Raw genomic sequence first — 27943 nt, forward strand, 5'->3', positions numbered from 1 at the left:
TGTCATCAGTTCTGTCCTAGGATGCCTCTATTTGACCTCTGCTATACAGAACTGCCCCTGGGCCACAGAGTAGAAAGGACTTTTCCCTTCCCAGGTGGTCCCTAAATGCTGCTCATAGCACTCGGCTAAAATTTAAAGAGGTCAGAATTGTCCCAGTCATTCTCACCTCTCAGATCACAGCACACATCTGTGACAGTGGCTACCTCTTCAATGAAGCCAGTTTCTCGGGTTTCATTTTATGTTGAAGGTATGCGTAGACTTCTGTACTTAAGCCATATGACCCCATTCACTTCATCTTCGAGGGGCCTCTGGTCTTCGCCATTAAATGATTTGAATAAAATAATTCCTTAACCCCACTGCATAGAAAGACAACGTCCAAACACCATCTATTTGGGTCACCACCTCCATCTGGAGCAAGACCGGTCCCAGGGAATGGTGCCCTAGCTTGATATTATTTTAGTGGAAATAACCTAAGGCTTACATCACAGGCCATGCCACTAATCAACGTTTGTCTTTCTTTCTTTCTTTCTTTCTTTCTTTCTTTCTTTCTTTCTTTCTTTCTTTCTTTTTTTTTTAAAAAAATATATTTAATTGATTTTTTACAGAGAGGAAGAGAGAAGGATAGAAAGTTAGAAACATCAATGAGAGAGAATCATCCATCAGCTGCCTCTTGCACACCCCCTACTGGGGATGTGCCCACAACCAAGGTACATGCCCTTGACCGGATTCGAACCCGGGACCCTTCAGTCTGCAGGCCGACGCTCTATCCACTGAGCCAAACCAGTTTCGGCTAATCAACGTTTTTCTAATGCTTCCAGTCCTTTAAACTTTCCTGGTCTTGATTTTCTTTCTCATCAACATCTCTGCATGGGCCTGGGCCTCCACCAGGATCTTAATCTGTGGGGTGCATAGATTCCTTCACTTATCAGTCGGCTGTAAGGGTGCCTGTGAAAGGAAAGTACCTCCACTTCATTTCCAGCTAGGCTAAGAGCTGCCCTCAAGTTGTAGATCCCTCAGGTGCACTGAGGTTGCTATGCAAGTTACTGTCTTAACTTAACAAGTCCCTGCTTCCTGTCCAGCATCAACAACTGGAAGAAGTTGGTATTTTCACTCACATTTTATATAGAAAGATCTAGGTGTCCAGTGATGTGCCAAAGGTCCCCTTATGTCATCCCAAATTGAACAAAATCAACACTGGACAGACAAGAATGTGGGTGGAAACTCTATGCCATTTACCTCTGGCTTCAGTCATGTTGCACTTGAAAATAATCTTTAAAAGTTCTGTTTGTACTGCCGTTCCAACTATTTTTGCATAATTGATTAGGCAGAATTTGTACAGTCTGAATCAAGTGCTTTGAAGCATCAAAGTGCTCCACAATATTCTTTTCTATTGTGTAGGCAAAGGTCAGAGTCACTCATATTTCCAATGTTGTTCTAAATTTTTAAAAATCTTGCAGTCCAGAGAATTCACTCTAAAAAAAGTGATATTTGTATCTTATAATATTGTCAACATTTAAAAATTGTTGACATTGGCTCAGATTTATTTCTTCTGACATTTGTGGGATATTGAAGGTGGCAAACAATTGTGAATTTAAAAGCTTGATTTGGTTTTGCTTCTCAGTTTTATAAATAAGTGCAAATGACCAACAATGATTTTCTCTTCTCTCCCAAAATGTTTCTAGTCCATGAAGTTCTCAAAAAGTTTATTAATTGTAATCCACATTAAGGATTAAGTTCATAGAAAAAGAAAATACAATAGTTTAAATAATTCCTGGAATGTCTGGAATTTGTTGAGATGAGTAACAACAAGTCTGTATACGTTTGCAAGAGAAGGTCAGATTAAATTTTTCTTTATTACAGTGGTTCTTAAAGTGTGGTCTGAGGACCTGCAGCATCTGTGTCACCTGGGAACTTTTTAGAAATACAAATTCTTAGCCTGAACTCAGACCTACTGAGTGGAATGAGGGGAGAAACAGAAATCTGTTTTGACAGAGCCCTCTGGAACAAAGGAGGACATTTTTTAATCCCAGACATGAAATTTTAGACACATCATCTATCTTCTGGTGCCATCACTATATTATCTGGTTAATAACTAATCCCTTACCCAGCCTTCTTAGTATTGTAAATACTACCTAAGTCCATGGTCAGCAACCACATGCGGCTCTTTGGCCCCTTGAGTGTGGATCTTCCACAAAATACCATGGCCTGGGTGAGTCTATTTTGAAAAAGTGGCGTTAGAAGAAGTTTAAGTTTAAAAAATTTGGCTCTCAAAAGAAATTTCAATAGTTGTACTCTTGATATTTGGCTCTGTTGACTAGTGAGTTTACCAACCACTGACCTAAGTTATTCTGATTCACTTGTTATATTGGCAGTCTTCTCTCTCCAAGTGATTTGGATACATGCTTAATTTTGAGAACTATTCTATATAATAAAAGGCTAGTATGCAAATTGTCCCCTCAGGAGTTTGACCAACTAGGAATTTGATTGCTTGGTATGATGTGTGCTGACCACCAGAGGGCAGCATGGCACAAAGGAAGGCTCCAGCTGGCAGCCAGCAACTGGGGGAAGGAAGGCCCCATTCGGCCCTGATAACTGGCCACGCCTAGGGACGCTAACTGTGCATGTATTTCGTGCACTGGGCCTCTAGGTGGCTTATAAGTTGTAATATACTGGAAACACACCAGCAACATAACCTGAGGGGCCCAGTGCAAAATGAAAATGCAGCATCCCTTGTTTAAAAATTAACAATTTCAAGATGGTGACAGCAGAGCATTAAACAAGGAAGGAAGGAGCCCTACTAAGCACAGGCCAATGCCTGTGCAGGTTAAAACCCAAAGAGGAGTTTCTACTTGTATCCAACCACACTTGTTCTTCTCAGACAGAAATAATACAAAGCCATGAAATTGGCCACATTTCCCCCCAACCCCCAGACACCAATCTTAGCTTCTGAGTTGTCTCTCTCCATAGGCAGACCGTGATCATTTGCTTCCCTCCTCATCTTTGCTCGCTGTCGTCTGCCTTCCTTTCAGCTATGTAAGTGTATTTGTACTTCAAGACCCGACTTCAAGTCCTCGTCCTCCATGAAGTCTTCTCTTATCACCTTAATTCACTGACCTCTTGTCTTTCTAAACTTTTCAAGCACTTGTTTTATTCTGTAAATTTAGCTCTTATTTTAAAAATATTAATGATTGCTGATCATTGTGTTCATGTTGTTTCTTGAGTTAGAATATAAGCATCTTCAGCATCTATCCTAGATGTTGCAATCATCATACAATAGAAAAAGCACAGGCTTTTGAGGCCTGGGTGTAAATACCCTGTCTTATTTTACTAATGGTGATGGGATAAGTTAATTCACATTGAGCCTCAGAGACTTTATTTGGAAAATGAGCTAAGACTGACTTCATTGGGTATTGATGAGTATTAAATACGATAACATATGTAAAAAGCTGAGTCTGTATAAGGGCTCATCAAATATTAGTTTCTTTCTCAGGTGTATTATACCATATATCTGATTTGCTTCAGCAGACAGACCAGTGCTGAACACAAAGGTCTGTATGCAACAAACATTTGCTCATTGGAAACTGAATGCATTTTTTAGGTATTATTTTATGTGTATCCAGGAAGTAAGAAATCCTATGTTAAATGTAAAGTGTTATTAGCTAATTTTTAAAAAAGCATTTTCAAACCTACTATGTTATTAATAATACTTTACATGGGTAAAAATAGACCTATTCTTATTCCCAATGGGTAAGTGAGGAAGAATGGCACCAACAGATTAAGTGATTACTCTAAATTACAAGATATCAATGCAATTTAATATCCTCTAAAGCAGTGGTTCTCAATTATTTTCATTGCTACTTCATAACTGTAATTTTGCTACGGTTAATAAATCATAATGTAAATATCTCTGTTTTCCAATGGTCTTGGGCTCTACAGCAGTGGTTCTCTGTGGGTAGTGACAGAACCGATAGCAGGGTTGCCCAGTTATGAAGTAGCAACAAAAATAATTTTATGGTTGGGGGTCACCACAACATGAGGAACTGTATTAAAGGGTCAGAGCATTAGAAAAGTTGAGAGCCACTGCTCTAAAGTGTCCTTGAAGCTGGGTCTAAACTCAGATATGCTGACTCCTTGTCCATTTTTTCTCCCACTATAACTAAGCTATCTCCAGCAAATAAAAATATGTCTGTAAAATATGTGTGGAAACAATTATTTTAGTTGATTAAAATAGTGTGAGGAAGACTGTTTCTTATGTTGAACATATAGTGAATTAAATGTAGGGTGCCTATTGCAGATCTCGAGTCACATCAGTAAGTACAAGCTTAGGAATTTAGTGAGATATTTAAATTCCTCTTTTTGATAAACATATTTTAAAGGGCCTATTTTGAGTTTTAAAAGCAACAAGAAGAAAGCAGGGAACACCCATTCAATGGTAAGCTAATTTCTCAATAGAAACTGTGCAGGCCAGAAGGGAGTGACAAAAAATACTCAAGAGATAAATAGCAAGGACCTACAGCCAAGATTACTTTACCCAGCAAAGCTATCATTTAGAATTGAAGATCAGATAAAGAGCTTCCCAGACAAGAAAAAGCTAAAGGAGTTAATCACCACCAAAACAGTATTATAAGAAATGTTGAAGGGCATTATTGAGGAGGAGGAAGGGGAAGAGGAGGAGGAGGAGGAGGAGGAGGAGGAGGAGGAGGAGGAGGAGGAGGAGGAGGAGGAGGAAAAGGAGGAGGAGGAGGAGGAGGAGGAGGAAAAGGAGGAGGAGGAGAAGAAGGAGGAGGAGGAGGAGGAGGAGGAGAAGAAGAAGAAGAAGAAGAAGAAGAAGAAGAAGAAGAAGAAGAGAAAAATATGAACAATAAAAATGGCAATAAATACATATCTAACAACAATTGAACCCAAAAATCAAAGTAAACAAACAAAGAATCTAATGAACAGAATAAACTGATGAGTAAAATAGAACCAGAGGCATGGAAGCATGGAACAGACTGAGGAATCTCAGAGGGAAAGGGGCAGGAAGAAGTTAACCAAAGAATTTATATACATACAAGCATTACCTATGAATACAGAGAACAGGGTGGTGGAGGACTGGGGCAGGACAAGAAGCAGGTGGAGGGGGACAATGGTGGGGAAAAGAGGACTTCTGTAATACTCTCAACCATAAATATTTTAAAAAATAAAATAAAAAACAAAAAAAAAAAACCTTAAGAACAAGGTTTATTATTATTATTTTTTCTAGGTTTATTATTCAGACAGTTTCAATTTAGGGCCTAACACATCGTGCTTGAAAGTCGCTGTCCTCTCTCATCTGATTTATTACACTCTTTTCCTGCTAACTGGCTCAAAACACACCTGCCTCCCACCCTCAGCCACAGCCCAGGAACCGGTCCCGCGGGAAACTGCCAAACTGGTCCCTCCGCCAAAGGTCCGCTACGGTCAGGGCTCTGGTATAAAAGGCCAATGAGAAGGCAGCGCCCCCTTCTGCTCCCACCCCCCTCGGCTCCCCTCGTATCCAATCGCTTGTCTCTTTCGCGTAGCGGGTGCCCGGGATTGGCTGAGAACGGTGATCGGCGCGGGGACCAGGGGCGGGGCGTGGAGCCCTGTCCATCACGGGCGGCCGTGGGGGCCCCCCGTCCTCCTCGCTGCGCGCCCGGCGAGACGGGGGGCGGGGCCCGGACGGAGCTGCTGCGCCTGCGTCGTGGGCGTTCTCGGGGAGCAGCTGCCTCCGCCGCCGCCGCCGCCGCCGCCGCCGCGTTCGGGTGTAGAACCTGGAATCCCCGCGCCTCGTGAACAATGAAGCAGAGTTCGAACGTGCCCGCCTTCCTCAGCAAGCTGTGGACGCTGGTGGAGGAGGCCCACACCAACGAGTTCATCACCTGGAGCCAGGTACGGGGCCGGGGGGAGGGGGGGCGGCGGCCTCCGCTCCCCGGGCTCCCGCGGGGCGGCCCCTCGCGGCCTGCGTCTCAACGCCCCGTGCGAGGCCCGTGGGAAGGGGGGGCGCCTCGGCGTCCGGCCTCGGGGGGCCCCGTGTGTTATTGTTCGCGCGGGGAGTCACGGGGAGTCGCGGGGGTCCCGGCCGGCGCCGCGCGCCCAGGCCGCGGTGGGGGAGGGGCGGCCCGCGCGGGGCCGCGGCCTGGGCGGCCGCCTAACGGTCCCGGGGCCGGCGTTCGGACCCGGGCCTCCCGGCGCGGGGCCGGCGGAGGGGCCGGGGGCGGGGGGGGGGAGGGAGGGAGGGAGGGAAGGAGCCGCGTTCCTGCTCCATCAGCCGCGGTTCCGCCCGCCCGCCCGCCCCGGCCCCGCGCGGCGTGACCGACCGACCGACCGGGCTGCCCCGGCCACGGGCCCGGGCCGGCATCCCCCACGCCGCCGGGGTTCCGCGGAGAACCGGAGCGGGGTTCCGCGGAGAACTGGACCTCGGGGACCCGCGCGCGTCGCTTACACACGCACCCCCCCCCCCCCCCCCCCCCCAGGAACTGCATCTTTAGGAGGCGAGCAGCCGGGGAGGGGGCAGAGGTTCAAAGGCAGATTGCTTGCTGCTTGTCAATCGTTTCTTTTACGAAATATCATGGAGAAAATGGCAGCACGCTACGGGAGACTCTGAGCCGTTTGTAGGAGCTGGTTTTGATGGTGATTTCATAAAAGTGCGAATGGAGCTGAAAGGAATCGCAAGGTCTCGCCGAGTTGCTTCAGAGGATGGACGCGATGCCCTGGTCCGTGGTGGGATCCCAGCTCCAAGGCCAGCACACAGGTCACGGTCACGGAGCACGAAGGGCCCTTCGGCGGCAGCGCCTTGTCTGCTCGGGCCTGTGCGGCGAGGTTGGCGAAATGAATGGGCGGCCTTGCACTTGAGACGCTCGGCAGAGTGGTTTTTACCCGAACGGCGTGGGCTGGCGTTAGAATGCCCTCTTCGCAGGCTGTTGCAATCGTGTTGTAAGAGGGGAGTGGCTCTCCCCGGTGGAGATGGTCCTCTGTTTGGGATAGGTCCTTGTGCCCGGGGCTGCACTGGACCTGGCACCTGCTGGGGGATGGGTAAATGTCACCTCCCCTCTCTGGCCCTTTCTTTTCTGTTCCTTTCCTGGAATTCTGTTTTATTACTCTTGTCTCAGCAGGGAGCAGTTGTGTTGATGCTTTGACTACTGGAACACCATAGTCTGCCTTGCATTTCTGTCATTCATTTTTTTTTTTTAATCTTCCTTCTAGGAGTTAATTTTCTTGAAGGTCGGAATGGTCAGCTTGATGGTATTAAGCGTTTGATGAATTGTGTACAGTGGTACACAGAACGGTGAAAATAGGGCAGCCAGCTGCCCGCATATACTTAAAAATAAACAGATGTCTCATGCTTTCATCAGTCGGAGGATTAAACGTTGACAAGGATGGATGGGCACAGGCTGCTGCTGCCCAGCCTTGCTGGAGATTGGACTGAGACTCCCCCGCCGCCCCCCATCCAAACTGATTGGCTTGCATGTGCCTCCTTATTTTTATTGCCTAGAAATGGTACATAAATATATTGGCAATTGATTTAATTAAAGGGCATTATGTTGGTGACAAGTCTAATAAATTCTCATCAGCCGAATTATTTTGGTATTTTTATGAGCAGTTTCAACTGTGGAGTCTCATACTAATCCATAAGTGCATCATCTTATGAATTCTAAGCCAAATAAGCAACTTAAAATCATTCTTACTTATCCCATTAAGTCTGAGTTTAAATATGCATTTTCTAATACATGATGGGACAATTAAAATATAAATTCAGTGGGGGAGGGACAGTGTCTATGCCAGGAACACAGTAGGTACTTAATAAATACTGAATCAATGAAATTCTTGAAATATATAATGAAAGTGGTTAAGAATGTTAAAGATGAAACTATACCTGAAAAGAATCTTAAAAATCATCAAGTTTAGCCTTATCATTATATAGATGAGGATTTGAGGCCTAGACAGGTTAGTTATTCATAATTACAAAGCTAGCCATTATTTGATGAGGGAATCTAACATACCGTTTTTCCCCAAAAATAAGACATCCTTCGAAAATAAGACCTACTTACAGGTTTCCTTTTGAGTGAAAAATAAGGCCCCCCTAGGCTAAACATGAGAGATTTGGTCCACTGATTCTGAAAGAAATGGAGTCACAAGAAATTCACCAGGAAATTCAGGAATTGGATTGTTATGATGATGTTCCAGAAGATGATGACATGATTGTCATTGAATAAATGAGTAAATTCTTGATATTGTAGGATTCACAGTTTGGTTTGTGTTGACAACTACCGTACTACTGTATCGTATACAGGTAATAAATTTCCTTTATTTTCATTTAACAATAAATGTATACCATATTCTTCATGGAAAAATAAGACATCCCGTGAAAATAAGACCTAGCGCATCTTTGGGAGCAAAAATTAATATAAGACACTGTCTTATTTTTGGGGAAACAGGATAGATATCTGACCTTCAAGATCAGTGTTTCAGCAACATCACTACACTTAATATAGATTGACACAGTATTTAGTTACCAAAGAGTTACCCTTTCACAAGTCAGTGGACAATTCTGGATTCATGTTGTCTAGGGCTAAAGCTTAGTGGCTTAGGGAAGCTGTCACACTCTGCCACAGATTTTTCCAAAAGCAGTGACAGTGAAAGGTAGAGCTTTAATTAAACAATGATGTTAGATGAAGAAAAACAACAACAACAAAAGTTACTCTCATCTTTTAGAAGTTGCTATTTTTGAAAAAGTTTCTGGTTTCCCTCAGACTTGTTTGGCTGAACTTTTGTTGATGTAATTTAGCATTTATACTATTACAGTGAAAATCATATTAAGACCTTTAGAAACAGCAGATGCTTTCAAAAGGTAATTTTAATGCAGTATTTTTCTTTTTCCACTAGTGGAAAGTAATTTACTCCTCTAGCTGAGTGTAAGGCAATGGGAGAAAACTCTTTCAAACTATAGTTTGAAAAGCGTGGCCTAATATTTTTCAAAACTTATATAACTTGAGTATTAGATCCAGAGTGTCTTTAAAACACATTGTACATGTTTTATTTTCCCCATATTCTCCCCATGGATGTTTCTTTTTACTTTCATTTTTTGTTCTTTTAGTTCCTGTAACTTTTATGTGGCTATTTTGGCTTTGGTGGGTAGGTAGTCGATTGCTGAATTGGGGCTGATAGTAATATTGGACAATCTAAAGCTGTTTCAATTGTAGAAGAGTCCTAAACAGAGGAAACAGGTTTAGCTTGGAAGCAACTGAGGAAACCTGATACTCAGAGTTGAGACTGTGGAAGTTGAATGAAAGTTCTTGCTATTGATTGTGGGAACAGCCTTTACTGCTGTTGATATTTGATATTTGTTTATGTTGAAGTGAAACACTCTAAAAATGAGAAAACTGGAAAAGTTGTTTTGCCAGTGTTATTACCTTTGTCTCCGTTCTTCTGATTGCTTGAGAAGACCAAGAAGTGATTTCCCCTGACTTTATATCCGTGTGCCTCTTTGGCATTCTGTACTTCCCTACCCCTCTCAAATCAGCAGTGACAAATCAGGAAATAGGAAGGAAAGAGTACAAAAACAGAATTTGTCCAGTATTCTCTAGCTGTCTTGGTTAAGTTTGTTCTGTAGGCCCTTAAACCTCCCCCTGTTTTGGTAACATTTTGAACTTCTCAGCAATAATTGGGTTATTACAGTATTCCCTACTGAAATCAAGAAAGGCCACAAGAGTGGCAGAAAGCCATCCTAGATGGGCCTACAGAAAAATTAAAAAGATTCATTGATAAGTTTTTGTTTGTTTTGTTTTTAAGTTTGTATCTACACAAGAGAATGAGCTCAAGACTCAAAAGGAATGGTTGTTGAACATTAAATTGTAGACTTTTGTTTTTAAAAGAATATTGCAAGTTTTAATATATTTTATTGATTTTTAACAGAGAGAGAGAGCTAGAAACGTCGATGAGAGAGAAACATCGACCAGCTGCCTCCTGCACACCCCCTACTGGGGATGTGCCTGCAACCAAGGTACATGCCCTTGACCGGAATCGAACCCGGGACCTTTCAGTCCACAGACCAATGCTCTACCACTGAGCCAAACCGGCTTCGGCAACAAGTTTCTATTCTGAAAAATGTTTTAAAATAAGGGGGCTGAAGTATTAGATTATTAGTAAGAATTTTTAGATGTCTTTAAGAGGACCAATTTGAGCAATAACAACTATTACTACTTTTCAGAAGTTTGTCAACCTTTATGGATGAGGCCTAAAGAAAAGCTCCCTATTTCTCTCACTGCATTCAGTAATGGCTTTTCTCCCCTTGTAAAGTGTGTAGGGTGAGTCTTGGGTTGTATTGCCTGAGCCTCACAGTCTAAACAGCAGAAGGTGGAATGTTTGCACCCAGAGAGGTTATTTACTAATTTTAGAGTGGAGACTGCAGGAATACCATAAGTGGAGACCAAGAATGATATGAGTGAATGAGGGTTGTGTGTGTAAGAGAGAGCAAAAATAACCAAGGGGCATTCATCTCTTTATTTGATAAAATCCAAGAGTTGAAATCCTAAAAATAAAATTTGCTCTCCTGTGACCACAACTTTATTCAGTTACTCACAAATATTTATTGTGAATCTCTCATGGCCAAATAGCGTGCTCATACTAGGAATTTATTCAGTGGTGAACAGAATGTCTACCTTCATAGAGCTTACATTCTAGTGAAGGGCACTGGCAATTAACAAGCAAACACAAATAATATAGTTAGTGTAAGTACCATAAAGAAAATGAAGCTTCAAGAGAGAGTATCAATTTAGGGTCTAGTTAGGAGACAGAAGTCAATGCAGTTTTTTAACATGAAAAGTTTAATAGAATTGCTGACTATATTGGTGAATTGGTGAAGAAAAATCTAAAATACAGGAGTAACAGTTGTAAGAAGCAGCCACCATCGCTAGGGCTAATAGAGGCCAAAGTAAGAGTCCTCTCCCCAAATCTAAGATCCTGGCCTTGTTAGAGAAAGTTATGACCGTTTCTCACTGAATGGCAAAGAAGTTACTGGTGCCACACTGGTGGAACTTACTGGAATTTCATCCTTCAGAATTTACTGGGAAATAGAACTTATAAGGTAGAGGTTGGCAAACTATGACCATGAGGCAGCTGTTTTGCAGGTGAAATTTAATTGGATTTAGCCATGCTTAGTTTATTACATTGTGTCTATATAGTTGAAGTGGTGTTAGAAGAAATTTAAAAAATTTGGCTCGCAAAAGAAACTTTAATCGACATTTGGCTCTGTTTACTGAGTTTGGCGACTACAGGCCTAGAGTATCCTAGAAAGCTGTTTATGGGGAGATGTCATATTAGAGATAATTCAATTTGCTGCTGCCCTGAAGGAGCCTGTTAAGGACAGGGCATCAGGAAGAGGAACCCTTTCCTCTTTTAATATATCTCTGGTTTTTTCCATTGACATAGTACCACACCAGCTAGCAAAAGAAAGGTACTTATGGGACCCAATTCCATGAGGAAGTACCACACCAGCTAGCAAAAGAAAGGTACTTATGGGACCCAATTCCATGTTTGCAGAGCAGACAATGAAGAATTAATTTGGAGCAATAAATTGATAACTAGCATGTAAGTAACAGACTTGTGGGTATTTGAGGTAGAGTAATAAGCTCCTCTGAACAGTTGACTTTTGAACCAAGACTTGAATGATTAGAAAGCATGGACTAAAGGGGAATGGCACATTAAAGCCTTGAACATGGCATTTTTTATGGGTTTGAAAAGGGCCCAGGTGATTAGAGTGTTCTTAAGAGAATGTGGGGTCAGAAAGGGAGGTAGGAACAGATGATATAAGGCTTTATGTGTATGGTGAGAAGACTGGAATGAGGGAACTATTCCAGTTATCACAGTTTTCCACTATGGTGTTGAATATAGCAGCGTTTTTCAACCGCTGTTCCGCGGCACACTAGTGTGCCGCGAGATGTTGCCTGGTGTGCCGTAGGTGCAGACAAGACAAGAATTCTATAATTTTTCACTATTTTGTTTACTTAATATTTCATAATAAAATAATTATAAAATACTTTCTTTGTGTTTATTTGATTCCTATTCAAGAGAATTACTTTATATATAGTCAATATAGGCACAGAGTTAAATTTTTTAACATTTTTTAATGGTGGTGTGCCTCGTGATTTTTTTCATGAAACAAGTGTGCCTTTGCCCAAAAAAGGTTGAAAAACACTGGAATATAGTGTGGCTAAGACTAGGATAGTAGCAGTAAAAGTGGTGAGAAGTCGTCAGATTTGAAGGCAAATCTGCATAACTTATTGATAAATTGGCTGGAATTGGAGGGACAGAAGAATTAGATTTGGCCTGAACAACAGGATGAATAATGGTACTATTTGCTGGAAGATTTGGAGAAATGCAGGTGGGGCCATATTAACTTTGAGATTACAGATGGATCACTAGTAATATTTGAAAATTATTTTGCTTATGTTTTCATATTCATATGGCCACACCTATTTTTTTTTTAAATTATCACCCTGGAATATGTTTTTATTCATTTTTAGAGAGAGAGGAAGGGGAGGATGGAGAGAGAAACATCCATCAGTTGCCTGCCTTACACAACTGGACCAGGGATCAAATCTGCAACCTAGTATGTGCCCTGATGGAATCTAACCCTCTACCTTTTGGTGTACAGGATGATACTCCCAACTGAGCCACCCAGCCAAGGCTGTCCACATCTAATTTTAAAGGAGATGGGGAAGTGCAGTGTTAGGAAGGACAACAAATATTTCAGAAGAACCTGAATGACTTCTGCACTCCAAGGCATTCATATGAAAATGTTGAATAGGATGTTTGGATGTAAGAACTGGTGTTCAAGGTGGAGTTTGGAGCTTTGAGGTCTTAATTTATAATCCTCGATTACTAGTAATAAATTCCAACACGTCTTCATATCTATTAACCATTTATGTTTCCTATTCTATGAAATGTTTGATCATTTTTCTATTGGGTGGTTTATCTGTGACTAATTGTAGGAATTCCATGTATATTCTGTATATTTTTTGAATATATGTGCTGCCTATATCTTTTCTCAGTTTGTGGCTTTATCTTTTTACATTCTTTTGATGAGCAGAAATTCTTAATTTTTAGTATAGCTTAATATATAGTCTATTTTGAGGTTTATGCTTTTTTTTTCTTCAGGATATTTTCTATTACCTGCTCCAAAGAAAGAAAAATATTTTTCCATCTCCTTCTGAAAGTTTTAAAAGTTTACATTTGATGTATTAATTACTTGGAATTTACTTTTGTGTCCTGTGAATGATCCAGTTCATTATTTTTAATATAAATATTTTGTTGTCCTAAGCCTCTTTATTGAATAGTTTATTTTTTTCGCCAGTGATATGTATTGCTAACTCTGTCTTACAGCAAAATTATATATTGTGGTTTTGTTTCTAGGTGATCTATTCTGTTCCATCAGACAATGACATATCGCATCCCTTATCACATGTCTTATTTACCGTAGCTTTATAAAAGGTCTTGCTTTTGGGAGGGCAATTTATTCTTCAGGAGTGCCTTAACTATTGTTTGTCTTTGATCTTCCATATATGTCTTAAAATCAAATTCTATTTTTAAAAATAAACCTATTGGGATTTTTATTGTAATTGCATTGAAACTATAAATCAGATTAGGAAAAATAGATATTGCCATGAACAAGGCACATTGCTAAATTCATCTTATTATTTAATAAAGTTTTATTTTTTTGCAGTTAGGTCTTGCACATCTTTGTTAGATTTCTTCCTAGGTATCCTTTAGTTAAAAATATATTCCTAATTTTTGCTGGTAATTAGAAATACAAGTACCATTTGTATATTGATAATACACCAGTGAGCTAATCATTTACTGGCTTGGTTTCTTTTAAGTGTACATCCATAATATTTATAAATGACAATTTTGTTCTTTCTTTTAGAACCTTATACTTTCAATTTGTTTTCCTTTGCAGTGGTCACGATCTCAGTAAGAGTGACAAATAGAAGCAGTGATCATAGGTTCCCTTGTTCTTATTTTTAAAGGGAACATTTTCAACATTTATTTTTATTAAGTACTAGCTGTTATAATTGAGAGTTTTTAATTTTTGTTGTTGATGTCAAACTTAATTGGGTCACTTAAAGGGGAGAGAGGCATGCCAGGATTGGGGGGATACAGGAAAAAGTTCACTTTGGGAGAATAGGAAGATAGGTTTGAAATAGACAATAGGGTGAGAATATAATGAGTTAGAGAGAATTGTGTAAAAATGCTGACAATAGAAAATCCAAGTGTGAAATTTGAGATGGTCAGGGTTAGAGGTATAGATGTGATAATCATCACACATAATAAAGTCTGTAATTAGATACACTGGTGTGGATGAGATTGCCTAAGGAAAGAGGGTAATAGATGCCTTGAAGGATAGAAACCAAAAAACACACTACCTCTTGGTAGATGGAAGGCAGTTGAAAGGAAATGTAAGAAATAAAAGTCAATAATGTATAGAGTTTCAAAACCAAAAATAGAGGAGATTATCAGTAATGCCAAATGAAATGACTCAGGTGTAGGAAGATCAGGAGTGAAGAGGGCATTGAATTTGTCATTTGACATTTTAGAAAAAGTGGTTTTAGTGGAGAGAAACAGAAACCAATTTTTAGTGAAAATTAGTAGATGGTCCTGAATTGCAGAAAGAGACTTTGAAATACTTGTTTGATAAATTTTGCAGTGAAGGAAAAGACAAAAAATGTGGGTAGACTGAGAGAAAATTAAAGGGAAAGTCCTTTGAAAATGGGGGGAAATGTAAGAGTTTATAATTTATTACCTAATAACCAATATTTGTAACTAAACTTAAATTTTGCCAATCTAATAAGTGAAAATTATTTGTTTTGCTGTATATTCAATTATAAATAAAACAGACTCCTTAAAACTCATATTGGATTTTTCATTTGTTAGAAATTTTTAATCAATGCAATTAATTTTTCATCATAAATTTGAAAAATGTTTTGTTAATAGTCTTTCAACTTTATTCAATCTATTTTAATAATCTTATTATCAGTTAAGTTTAGACACAGTAATAGAAATCCAAACAAGAGTGGTATAACAAAAAGTGTGTTTTTCTCTCACATCTGAAGATGTTTATCACCCGTACTTTGTTCCTCTACTCCAGGGCTTTGCTGGAGCACTGGTCTTTGGCTCCAAGTTCCTATATGGGATATAGGGATTAGATAGTTTGAATCTCTCCCCTTTTAGAAACTTTTCTGAAAACCTCATTGAATATATTCTACTTCTATTTTGTCAGGTGTGTTATTTGGCCACCACTTATTGTAAGGGGACTGAGAAATGTAGTTTCAGCATCAAACAAAATTATATTTCAGTTAGTAAGAAAATTTTTATATATAAAAATTATATATATATACACATATATATATAATTGCCCACAATGCCATATATATGTGTATATATGTATATGTATGTATGTATATACACATATACATATATATATATATATTACATATGTTTATATAATTATACACTTACTAGGCCTGATGCACAAAATTCATGCAAGAGTAGGCCTTCCTTCCCCTGGCTGCTGGCACTGGCCTCCCTCTGGCACCCAGGACCTGGGCTTCCCTCCAGCCACCAGCAGGCACCTGGGACCCGGACATCTCTCGCAGCCCTGGCTCTGTCCAGAAAGATGTCCAGCCTAATTAACATATTATACTTTTATTATAGATATATATATCACAACTTTTTATATCACAACTTTTTAATATATATATCACAACTTGTCAATGGATTGACACTTAGGATGTTTCTATATCTCGTCTACTGTGAATAGTGTTGCAGTGAATATGGGAGCACTGATATCTCTTTGAGATACTGATTTCATTTCTTTTGTGTATACACTCAGAAGAGGGGTTGCTGGATCATATCGTAGTTGTATTTTTATTGTTAATTCTTTAGGAAACTTCATACTGTTTCTCTTAATGGCTATACCAATGTACATCTCCACCAACAGTATACTAGGGTTCACTTTCCTTCACATTCTTGCCAGCCCATTGTCTTTCATTTTTTTTATAGTTAGCCATCCTAACAGGTATGAGGTGATACCACATTGGTTTTGTTTTGCTGTTCCTGATGTTTAGTGATGTTCAACACCATTTTATATACCAGTTAGCAATTTGTATGTCATTTTGGGAAATATGTCTATATTCATATCCTTTGCCCATTTTTTAATTGTGTTGTTGGTGGTTTGTTGTTCATATTTTTTGCTGTTGACTTGTATGTTCTCCTTATATATTTTGGATCTTAATCTCTTATCAGATAAATTATTGCTAATATCTTCTCTTATTTTGTTAGGTTATTTTATTTTGTTGATTCCATTGTGATGCAGAATCTTTTCAGTTTGGTGTAGATGGTATGTTAATTAGCTTGACCAGTAATTTGTGTGTGTGTGTGTGTGTGCGCGCGCGCGCGTGTGTGTGTATCTCAAATCATTGTATTCTACACCTTAACTGTATACAATTTTAATTTTGAAAGATACAAAAATAAATTTAAAAAGTAAAGGCATCTGAAAATAAGGTAGGCAGGTAGCAGTTTCCATGAATAAACTTACTGCTTTTTACCTGTATGGCTTCTGGGTTTATCATGTAGGTAATCCTTCCAAAAGCTTGCTTGTAAAAAGTGAGGTAGCAGAGAGCTTTTGTTTATTTCCTTCCAAATGGAGAGTTTATTAATCCTTTTTCCTCTTGATTTTATCCTCTGCTTTCAATGCTACCCTTACTTATCTTAGAAATTCTCAGACAGATTTGCTTCCTCTGACTTCTCTAGTCTCTCCTTTCTTTAGTACCAAACTAAAGAAACACCATGGTTTTGTAAACTCCATGATTCTACCATCTGTGTGGGATAGGATTAACACTTTCCAATTGTTTTTAGTATTTTTTTTACCTATTGTTAAATAATTATTTTTACAAATGAACTTCAGTACTTAATGTGTTAGCAGCTCTTCACCTTGCCTCCAAAAATCATTTTTGTGTGTTTTTTTTTCACCTGAGAAATTAATGTATTGGTTAATTTAGGCAGAATTAACCATTTTACAACCATATATTCATTTCTCAGTAGTTTAATATTTTCTGAAAGGTCTTGTATATTTTTAAATTTTATTTTTAGAAACTTTTCTATTATTGGAATATTTTATTCCATTTAAGTTTTAATTGTTGCAGTTGTGATAAAATATATATAACATAAATTAAACATTTTAATCATTTTTTAATTCTTATCCAAGGATATGTTTTTATGGATTTTTGAGGGGGAGAGAGAGAGAGAGACAGACAGATATCCATGTGAGAGAAACATCAATTGGTTGCCAGTTGTTTCCCATAAACACCCCATTCAGAGATCATACCCACAACCTAGGTAAACATACCTTGACCGGGAATTGAACTTGTAACCTTTTGGTATATGGGACCATGCTCCAACCAACCGAGCCAGGACTTACCATTTTAACCATTTTTAGGCATTGAACTATTATAGTTCAATGCCATTAAGTATATTGATATTGTTATGCAGCCATCACTATCATCCATGTCCAGGATGTTTTTCATCATCCCAAACTAAAAATTCATACTCAATAGACAATAACTTTCAATTCCCTCTTTCTCCTAGCTTACTAACTACTGTATCTGATAATTTGACTATTCTTAACTCATGTAAGTGGAATTATACATTATTTGTCCCTTTGTGGCTAGTTTATTTTACTTAGCATAATGTCTTCAAGGTTTATCTACGTTGTAGCATGTCTCAGTTTTCTTCCTCTTTAAGGTTAATATTCGTGTGTGTGTGTGTGTGTGTGTGTGTGTGTGTGTATACACCACATTTTCTTTATCCATTTACCTGCCAGTGGACATTTGGATTACTTCCACTTTTTGTCTACTGTAAATAATGCAGCTATGAATATGGGTGTACAAATATCCTTTTAAGCCCCTGATTTCAACTCTTTTGGGTATATGCATAGAAAGGGAATTGCATGCTTAATTCTGTGTTTAATTTTTGAGGAACCACTCTACTGTTTCCACATTGACTACTCTAATTTCATTTTCGCCAACAATGCAGAGGCATTCCAATTTCTCTAAATCCTTACCAACACTTATTTTCTGTGCCCTTCCTCTCGTGTGTGTTTAAATAATAGCCATTCTAATGACTATGAAGTAGTATATTGTGGCTTTGGTTTTCAGTTCCTTAATGGTTAGTGATGTTAGGGATCTTTTCATGTGTTTATTGCCATTTGTATATCTTCTTTGTAAAAATATTCAAGTCGTTTGCCCATTTCTAATTAGGTTGGTTGTTTTTGCCATTGTTGTCAGGTTTCTTTTTATATTAGGGATATTAACTCCTTGTAAGATACATAATTTCCAAATATTATCTCTGATTCTGTGGGTTTCCTTTCCATACTCTTGACAGTGGTTTTTTTGTTTTGTTTTGTTTTTGGTTTTTTTCACAAAAGTGTTTATTCTGAGGTAGCTCCATTTATTTATTTTTGCTTTTGTTGCAGTGCTTTGATGTTATCCAACAAATCACTGCCAAATCCAGTGTCATGAAACCTCTGTTTATGGTTTCTTCTAAAATTTTAATAAATATAGGTCTTTTGTCCACTTGAGTTAATTTTTGTATATGATGTAAGATAAGGGTTCAGACTTCATTCTTTTGCATGTTAGTACCCAGTTTTCCCAACATCATTTGTTAAAAAGACTGTCCTTTCCTTATTAAATAAATAGTCTTGGCACCCTTATAAAAATCCTTTTTGACTATATGTGAGAATTTATTTCTGGGCTCTCCTATTCTGTTCTATTCTATTCTATTCTATTCTATTGGTCTGTCTGACTTGATGATTGTATTCTAGTAAGTTTCAAGTTGTTTATTTTCTGTATGAAAGAACACTAGTGAACTTAAGTATTAATTAGTAACCAGGTACTTTACTAAAGTCTCATATAGTTTTTCAGTCGGTACTTTTCTCAAATTTTATCTTATTTTTGTCTTAATTTTATCTTAATTTTGTTGCCTTTAAAACAATATTAAATAATTATGCTATGTACATATTGTGCTTATTTTTCTTATGATTTAATAGGAATTTTTCTAATATTTCACTATAGAGCATGATGGAAATTTTGGTTTGAGATGTGCTCCTGAGCTTTTTTTTGTTTTTTTTTTTTTTTTTACTTGTTTTTTGTTTCAGAGAGGAAGGGAGAGGGAGAGATAGAAACATCAATGATGAGAGAGAATCACTGATTGGCTGTGTCCTGCACACACCCACATTGGGGATAGAGCCCACAGCTTGGGCATATGTCCTGACCAGGAATCGAACTGTGATCTCCTGGTTCATAGGTCTATGCTCAACCACTGAGCCACACCGACTGGGCCTGAGCTTTTGAAGTTGGTATCAAAAGCTTAATTGCAGTTTGGCACTTAATTGAAGTTTGTTACTGTTGCCATTAACAGTTATAAATTGTTGGTCTGAAGCTATCATAAAAGAATTGTCCAGTTTGGGGGTTCTTATATACAATCTCATATCAGAGGACCTTAACTATTTGACTTTTTTATTTTTTTCAGAATGGTCAAAGTTTTCTGGTTTTGGATGAACAAAGGTTTGCAAAAGAAATACTTCCCAAATACTTCAAGCACAATAACATGGCAAGCTTTGTGAGGCAACTGAATATGTGTGAGTATGGACAGCAGTATATTTGGAGTACTTTCTTCCATAAAGAGGAAGAAAACTGAGACATGCTACAACATAGATAAACCTTGAAGACATTATGCTAAGTAAAATAAACTAGCCACAAAGGGACAAATAATGTATAATTCCACTTATATTTGATTAAACAGTTTTTTCCCATTAGAATGATAAGGAGGAAATATACTACATAGAAGCACTATTAAATTTTGACTTCTCTGTTTTAGTCATCTGAATTTTGAATCTTTTTCAGATGGTTTCCGTAAAGTAGTACATATTGACTCTGGAATTGTAAAGCAGGAACGAGATGGTCCTGTTGAATTTCAGCATCCTTACTTCAAACAAGGCCAGGATGACTTGTTGGAGAACATTAAAAGGAAGGTGGGGTATTGTTAACATGATTTAATTAGGGCATTACCATGTCATACACTTGGCTGAGACATCAGTGTTGAAATTGAGAATGTATAGAAATACATTGGTGTTCTTTGTTAGGATAACTTAGACTAATAAAGTTTTAATTATTCCCTGCTATTCCCCCCCCCCCCCCCCCCCCCCCGTGCTGAATTATACTGAGTGCTCAAACACCTTAAAAGGGAAGGAAAATGCTTGCATGCTGACTGAGAGGAGGAGCCATTCATATTGGGGTAGCTCACTCCTTTTAATTTAGCTTAAAAAAATGTAAGCCCTACTAGAATGTAAATTCTGTGGAGGGCTTTTTATGTCATTTACTGTTGAATTCAAATGCCCAGAATAAGTATATAGTAGGCATTTAACAGTACATTTTTTAATGAATTTTTTACTGAAATATCTTACCAAATCCAGAAAATGGGGGTGGGAGGGTAGAGAGGTAAAAGGGCAGTGGGCCATGGAAGAAAATGGCCTAACAAGAAGCTATTACTGCATAAATTTTTGGAATGTGATAATAAAGAGGCTTGGGGAAATTACAGGGAGTTTGACAGAATGAAATGAAGAGGAAAAAAGCCCTTAAGGTGTTCCTGCTTGTGGAAACTGGAAACTTACCCACATTTTTAAAAAATAGACTGATTATTCTTTATCCTCTCTCTGAACTATGAAGTGTATTCTCTCCCTAGAATCTTATCCAGGTCTTTTTGGAAATGGATTACTTCCTGAACAAGCTATAAGATCCTCTTAATAGGGAAGCTTTGATTTACAGTCAAGGCATTTGTTTGACATCCTAAATATGCTTTTTGAAAGGTTTCATCTTCAAAACCAGAAGAAAGTAAAATTCGTCAGGAAGATTTAACAAAAATTATAAGTAGTGCTCAGAAGGTTCAAATAAAACAAGAGACTATTGAGTCCAGGCTTTCTGAGTTAAAAAGGTAAAGTATTATTTCCAAATATAATTCTGTTATGGGGTTGGTGTGTTCATTGTGTGTTGTGAATTGGAGGTTAGTGCTCTAAGTACTTTTAGAAAATGTTGTTGAAGCCAAGGTCAAAGAATATTTTTCTGTAAATATTGGTTCCCTTTATTTTTAATGTGTAGCCATAGACTTTACCCCAATATTGTATCTTCATAATGGTGGTCGAAAGAATATAAAAATATGAGCTTTTGAAACAATATTATACACATGCCTTAGTATTTGATGAAAGAGTAGATCTTTAAATTAGTGTAGGAAATAACATAAGTTTTTTTTCTTTTCTTTTAAAAAATATGTCTTTATTTTAGAGAGGAAGGAAGGAAGGAAAGAAGGAAGGAAGGGGGGGGGGAGAGAGAGAGAGAGAGAGAGAGAGAGAGAGAGAGAGAGAGAGAGAAAGAGAGAAAGAGAGAAAGAGACCTCCATCAGTTGGTTGCCTCCCACATGCAACTTCAGACTGCACCTGCAACCTGGGTATGTGCCCTGACCAGGAATGGAACTGTGATCCTAGGGTTCATAGGACGGCACTCAACTAACTGAGCCACACAAGCCAGGAGAGGTTAACTTTTATATGATCATACACGAGGGCACACAAAGTACTACATGTGCCGCCTATTCTTTTTTTGTGTGACCTATCTCTTAGGAAAAAGTAGGACATAAAAAATAGGGGGGAAAGGACACAAGTCTGAAAAAGTACAGTATTTTTTGGGGGGGTAAGTATTAAAGTCTCATTTTCAATACCCCCTATTTGTAAATATAGTTCTTTTTGTAATAGTTTGGATTGAAGAAGATGGATTTTGTGGAAATTAACAAAACAATGAATATTGTAATAGGTGGATTATCTTTTATGTTTTCTCAGCATTATCATTGCTGCTAACATTCAATAGCAATGCAATTTCAATAAATGTTGAATGAAGGAAAAGAAAATATTATTCCTGGTCCAGTTAATTGGTTTGCCATATATTTGAATATGCTTTTCAAAGACAAATATTTCCTAGTGTTTTTATACGCTTGTTTTTTTTAGACAGATCTTAATATACCGTTTTTAAAATCTGACTGACTTTAGTTCATCTTTAACCCTTAGCAAATTATTTGTGTGATCTTGGGCAAGTCTTCTCAATTCTCTGAGTCTTAGTATCCTAATTTATAAAATAGAGATAATAATTCCCTTCCTGATGGATTTGAAAGAAGTTTAAATGATTAGTACATATAAAATGCTTATGATAGTACCTGGAGCATTTTAATTGCTAGGTAAATATCACTTTCCGTTAAGAATTGTTTTCTAAGCACAAGTACTGAATTCACTTGGTAGCCATAGTTGAAAGGTTAGCTTAAGCCAGCGTTTTTCAACCGCTGTTCTGCGGCACATGTTGCCTGGTGTGCTGTAGGTGCAGACAAGACAAGAATTTTATAATTTTTCACTATTTTGTTTACTTAATATTTCATAATAAAGTAATTATAAAATACTTTCTTTGTGTTTATTTGATTCCTATTCAAGAGAATTACTTTATATATAGTCAATATAGGCACAGAGTTAAATTTTTTTTAACATTTTCTAATGGTAGTGTGCCTCGTGATTTTTTTCATGAAACAAGTGTGCCTTTGCCCAAAAAAGGTTGAAAAACACTGGCTTAAGCAAGAAATAATGAACCAGATTGTCAGAGAAATAAATTGCCTACTACTATATGGATGTAGGCATGAGCCTTAAGTTTTTGTGAATATAGTGTCATGAGTAGAAGCTACTGCAGTTATGAAGGAACGATTCTAGATTTGTGTCAAGATAGTTGTCATTTATATAATTGAACCAAAGATTTTCTAGTCTCATAAAAATATATAATAACTACTTAAATCCTCTGGTATTTTTTATCTTTATTTTTAATTTTTAAAAATGTGTTATCCCCATGTCTTTAATTCTCTTCCCCCACCCCTCCTCCCACACACATACACCTTTAGCAACCATCAGCTAGTTCTTTATATTTGTGGTATTCTCTGCTATGCTTAATTAAATATATTAGGGTCTGGCTTTCTGAATGAATTCTTTTTTTTTTTTTTTTTTTTTTTTTTTGCTTTTGTTTTTAAATAAATGATGACATAGTGAGAATGAGTCCCTTTGGAAGGAGGTGTCAGAATTACGAGCAAAACATGCACAACAGCAACAAGTTATTCGAAAGGTAAGCTTTTTCCCTCATGATCCTAATTGCGTGTTTTAATAAGCACCATTTGTGACCCAAAGAATACTTTTTGAATAGTCCGTGATTTTAGTTTCTTATATGTTAAGTGCACAATTAGAAGTAAAATTATGAAATCAAACAAATTAGGCCAAGTGTTAATATTACTTTTAATAAAAAATATAGTAATTTCTTACTCCCAGTTAATGTCATTAACTTTTACTAAAGATCCTTTTGCCTGACAGAACAACTTTAAAATATTTTATTCTTAGATGCATAATTAATACATTGTCAATTTCTTACACAGTTATTACTATAAAAAACAAAGCTTTATTATGTGGGGACTCTTTGTTCATTTGTTTTTACTATTTTTTTACTCTAAAAGGCATAAGTACAGGTTCAGAAGATAATGTTTTCAAATCGGTTGACCAAATTATGAGTTCAAAAAAATGAGTTATGAATATATGTCACTATTAGTCTTTGCAGAAAAGCAGTTAACATAATTTTGTAAAATAAATCCTATATTTTAGTACTTGAGCTGAAAATTGCTGGAGGAACTGAGAATCCCTTTGTTGCATTGTTTCTTTGTGATTTGATCTATTCATATAATCTTTCATATGTTAATAAGAGGTGAAATATAAAAGTAATTAAGGTAGCTATTTTTTGCTCATGAGTGAATTGGACTCTAAGTTTAAACAACAGAATTTTCTTTCGGGGGGAGGAGGGTGCATAGTTGGAGAGCTTCAGCTTGTCCATGCTCAGAGGACTTTAGCTAAAAATAGCATTATGACTGACAGGATTTGAATCTAGTGGAACAGGCTTAGAAAAGAGATGAATGGTAGTTGCGACCTCTGGCCTATAGTCAAAATAGCTTATTTTTAATTTTTTTTAAATTATTATGCAAGTGAAGTTTGAATGTAAAATTCAATTCTGAGTCCCAAGTTACATATGTTTTCAAAACTTTCCATAGCTAATTTCAACATGCAGTCCTGTTAAGAATACCTGATTTTTATTTTTTTTATTTATTTTTTTATATATTTTATTGATTTTTCACAGAGAGGAAGAGAGAGGGATAGAGAGTTAGAAACATCGATGAGAGAGAATCATTGATCAGCTGCCTCTTGCACACTCCCTACTGGGGATGTGCCCTCAACCAAGGTACATGTTCTTGATCGGAATCGAACCTGGGACCTTTCAGTCCGCAGGCCGATGCTCTATCCACTGAGCCAAACCGGTTTCGGCAAGAATACCTGATTTTTAAACGATAATGTACCTTATCCTGTTACTTTATTTTTAAAAATCTGTTCCTCATTTTTCAGAAAACAATATTTTGCTTAAATACTAACTTACAATATCTGCAATTTGTTGGTTTTTTACCCTCCCTAATGGCAAGAATAGTTTGTAAAATGCTTATATATCATTTCAATTTTTCATGAAAGCTAACATTCTATCTGCTCAGATTTGAGTTTGAATCTATGTGTTTTGTTGGGGGTTAGGGAGTTTATATAATCATTTTTTCTCTATTCCTGGAATTGTTTTTAATTCTGCAATTTACTCTTGACTGTAGATTAATTGAAAATAGTGTATGTGGCCAAAACCGGTTTTGCTCAATGGATAGAGTGTGCCTGTGGACTGAAGGTCTCAGGTTCGATTCCCGTCAAGAGCATGTACCTTGGTTGCGGGCACATCCCCAGGAGGTGGTATGCAGGAGGCAGCTGATCGATGTTTCTCTGTCATCGATGTTTCTGACTCTCTATCCCTTGCCCTTCCTCTTTGTAAAAAATCAATAAAATATATTTTTAAAAAAGAAAATAGTAACTTGTCAGGTGCAGAAGTCAGATGTGGTATATGTTAGATGCCTCATCTTCTTCAGGTTATAAAGAAGATGAGGCATCTAACATATACCACATGTGCAGTGGGATGGCAGAAGTGTAAAAAGAACTAAGAGGTAAAACAAATTTCAGAAGAAATTTAGCAGTGATTCATGTTCTTATAAATTCAATTACTAATGTTTCTAGAATTTTCCCATAACACTTTTTTATAAATGAAAAAAATAATTGAAGTTGAATGATTTCAAAGATATCTTTAAGCATAAATATATTTTTGTCATCTCTCAGCATTTTCTTTTGAGTAAGCAATATAGTGGCCAACCTTTTCATATACTCTAATGTTGTCTGACTCTTCAGTTTAAAAGTTTATATTTTGCAGTGATTAAGGAAAAGGAGAAAAAAGAAAATAAGGAAAAAAACCAACCCCCCATAGACAGACAACTATATGAAGGAAAGGAGGGTTAGCTGTGGTGGTGGAAGGAAACTTGACTTGGGGTGGTGAACACACAGTATAGTAGTACAGCTGATGTATTATAGAGTTGTACCCCTGAAACCTATATAATTTTATTAACCACTGTCACCCCAATAAATTTAACAAATTATTAAAAATAAAATGAAATGTTTATATTTCTTTTCCATGAAAAAGCTCATATTACTTTGTAAGATGTGTCATGCCAGCACAGCCAAGGGTTTGGTAAGCCTGAGGGAGGGCGGTGAAGGATGTAGAAAAAACAGAAAAAGAGAATAAGCTGGGACTAGGTGGATCTCCTGTGCCTGGCTGAGGCCACAGAGATACAGATGGTAAGCTGAGCCTTTATTTTATAGTCAGAGGTAAACAAGGTAATGGTCACCATAGTTACAATATTCTTGTGAGTTTCACTTGTTTTGGCAGCACTTGGCTGCACCTCCCACAGCCCGTTAGCTACCCAGGAAAGATCTAGGGAGTGTCTAAGGTCAAGCTTAATTATGCTAAGAGGGCTGAGCCCTCTCAGCTGGGACTTGGTTGTGGCTTTGCCAACAGGTCAGTCTGAGGCTTAACGCTATAGCCTCTCCCTACAGTAAGGCAAACTATTTAGTAACTTCTTTGGGGGAGAACACAATATTAAAGCTATACAATAGGTTTTTCTATTTGACAATTCTTTATTTTAATCATGAAATTACATTTCACAAAGCTTTCAAGAAACTTTTCTGCACAGAGTCCATATTGTCCCCCAATCCCTTTTTTCTTTATTCATTGCTTCTGTACTGTTTCTCATTCTCCATATGATACTCACTTTTTTTAGCTCCTTTAGGAAGTTACAGTATAATTTCAAGGCATACCATGTCATATATGGTTCTCATTCACATTGGTACCATCTGGAGGGCTTGCTAAACACCCATATTGCTGGGCCCCTCCTCAGAATTTTCAGATTTCAGCAATTCCAGAGTTGGGCTACAAATTTCCATGCAGTGATTCTGCTCCATTAAGGAATACTGTCATAAAGAATAAAGGAATGTGGCATTCCTTTCACTGTTTAATAGTTTTCTTCTAAATTTAATCACACTTTGAAGATTAAATCAGCTTCTCTTGATTGTTAGCAGGAAGCTTTTATAGATACTTAGATCCTCAACAATTTTTCTAGAATAACTTGAAAATTTTATGATTCATTTTTCTTTTGAGTAAGCAGTTTAGTGACAAAGTATTAACAATTTTTTTTGTATCTCTAATTATATTACCTGGTGTAAGAAAAATATTGCCTGTCAAATACCAGTTTTTGTTTGATTTTTGCATCATAATATTCTTGAAAGTATTTTAAAAGTTGGGATCTGTATTCAGGCATGCTTATAAGTATCACCAAAACAACTAAACTGAATATTGGATATGTAAGTGGATGGGTGTGTTAGGCATCTCTATCCTAGATAATAGCATCTTTATTACAGGTTATTCTTCTATACCAATTTTAAGATGCATACAAATTTCAAATGTTTTAATATTGGAGAAATTATGTGACTTGGAATAGAGGGCATGCAATATTTGAATTAATTTTATAAGATGTGGAATGTGGACTAAAGAACTAGGAGTCTATGATGGAAAAAATTTATATTTATATTTTCCTTTTAGATTGTCCAGTTTATTGTTACATTGGTTCAGAATAACCAGCTTGTGAGTTTAAAACGTAAAAGGTAAGATTTTATGATAAAATATTTTGACCTACACATGGACAACCAAAAATTTTAGTGTTTAACCCATGAATGGCCCACATTTTCTGAGTGTACGCCCGTTTTCCTGGATGAACAGTCCTCCCTTGTTAAATTACACTCAAGTTTCAAGAGTATGTTGTTTCCTCATGCTGTCATCCTGCTCATGTTTTTGAAAGATAAGGATTGTCTAAATGATCACTTTACAGATACAGTTAATAAAAAATCTGCATTTCATTACATTAACAATTTAATGTTATCTTTAGAAATCCTGAGTGAAATTTTTTTTAAAGGCCATATCTTTAAAAAAGAAAATAAGCCTTTTTACTTGATGATATGTTTAATCTACTCATAAGGTCTTTAAAAGACTATATGTCAGCCATGGATTGTAATTCCTATAATTGTCAGTAACTACCATTGTTACAACTAATACATAAGAACAATAGTAGACAAAGGAATATTTGGAAGAAGAAAAAGGGTATCTTGTAAGGCTAAGATTTTAGCAAAGCTTGGTTATGCTCACAGCTTATGCAGTTGCCTTAATTAACCTACTTCCACTAACTATTGTAGTTCTTATGTTACCTATTTATTTTTTACCATGTAAGCACTGTTCTTAAAACTAGACCACCAACTTACCCCCATACATTAAAATAAACTCAAAATGAATAAAGGACTTCAATGTAAAATGGG

General features: G+C 37.3%; 1 protein-coding gene across 5 annotated transcripts in view; it reads left to right on the forward strand.

The window, feature by feature from the left end:
* The first annotated feature begins 5603 nt into the window (after window positions 1-5603).
* The window catches only part of HSF2 (heat shock transcription factor 2), a 35926-nt gene continuing 13586 nt past the window's right edge, over window positions 5604-27943 (forward strand). For 2 of the 5 annotated variants that reach the window (XM_036415284.2, XM_036415288.2), the window contains exons 1-7: window positions 5685-5889; window positions 7204-7221; window positions 19582-19690; window positions 19956-20083; window positions 20918-21042; window positions 23174-23249; window positions 27177-27238. In XM_036415284.2, coding sequence (XP_036271177.1) covers window positions 5797-5889; window positions 7204-7221; window positions 19582-19690; window positions 19956-20083; window positions 20918-21042; window positions 23174-23249; window positions 27177-27238 — 611 coding nt within the window. In that variant the 5' untranslated portion in view covers window positions 5685-5796. Of the gene's footprint in view, window positions 5890-7203; window positions 7222-19581; window positions 19691-19955; window positions 20084-20917; window positions 21043-23173; window positions 23250-27176; window positions 27239-27943 lie in introns of all 5 variants that reach the window. The other 3 variants (XM_036415286.2, XM_036415287.2, XM_036415285.2) reach the window with 3 other exon arrangements.

Source organism: Pipistrellus kuhlii, unplaced genomic scaffold, assembly GCF_014108245.1.
Source record: "Pipistrellus kuhlii isolate mPipKuh1 unplaced genomic scaffold, mPipKuh1.p scaffold_m20_p_5, whole genome shotgun sequence".
Taxonomy (NCBI): Eukaryota; Metazoa; Chordata; class Mammalia; order Chiroptera; family Vespertilionidae; genus Pipistrellus; species Pipistrellus kuhlii.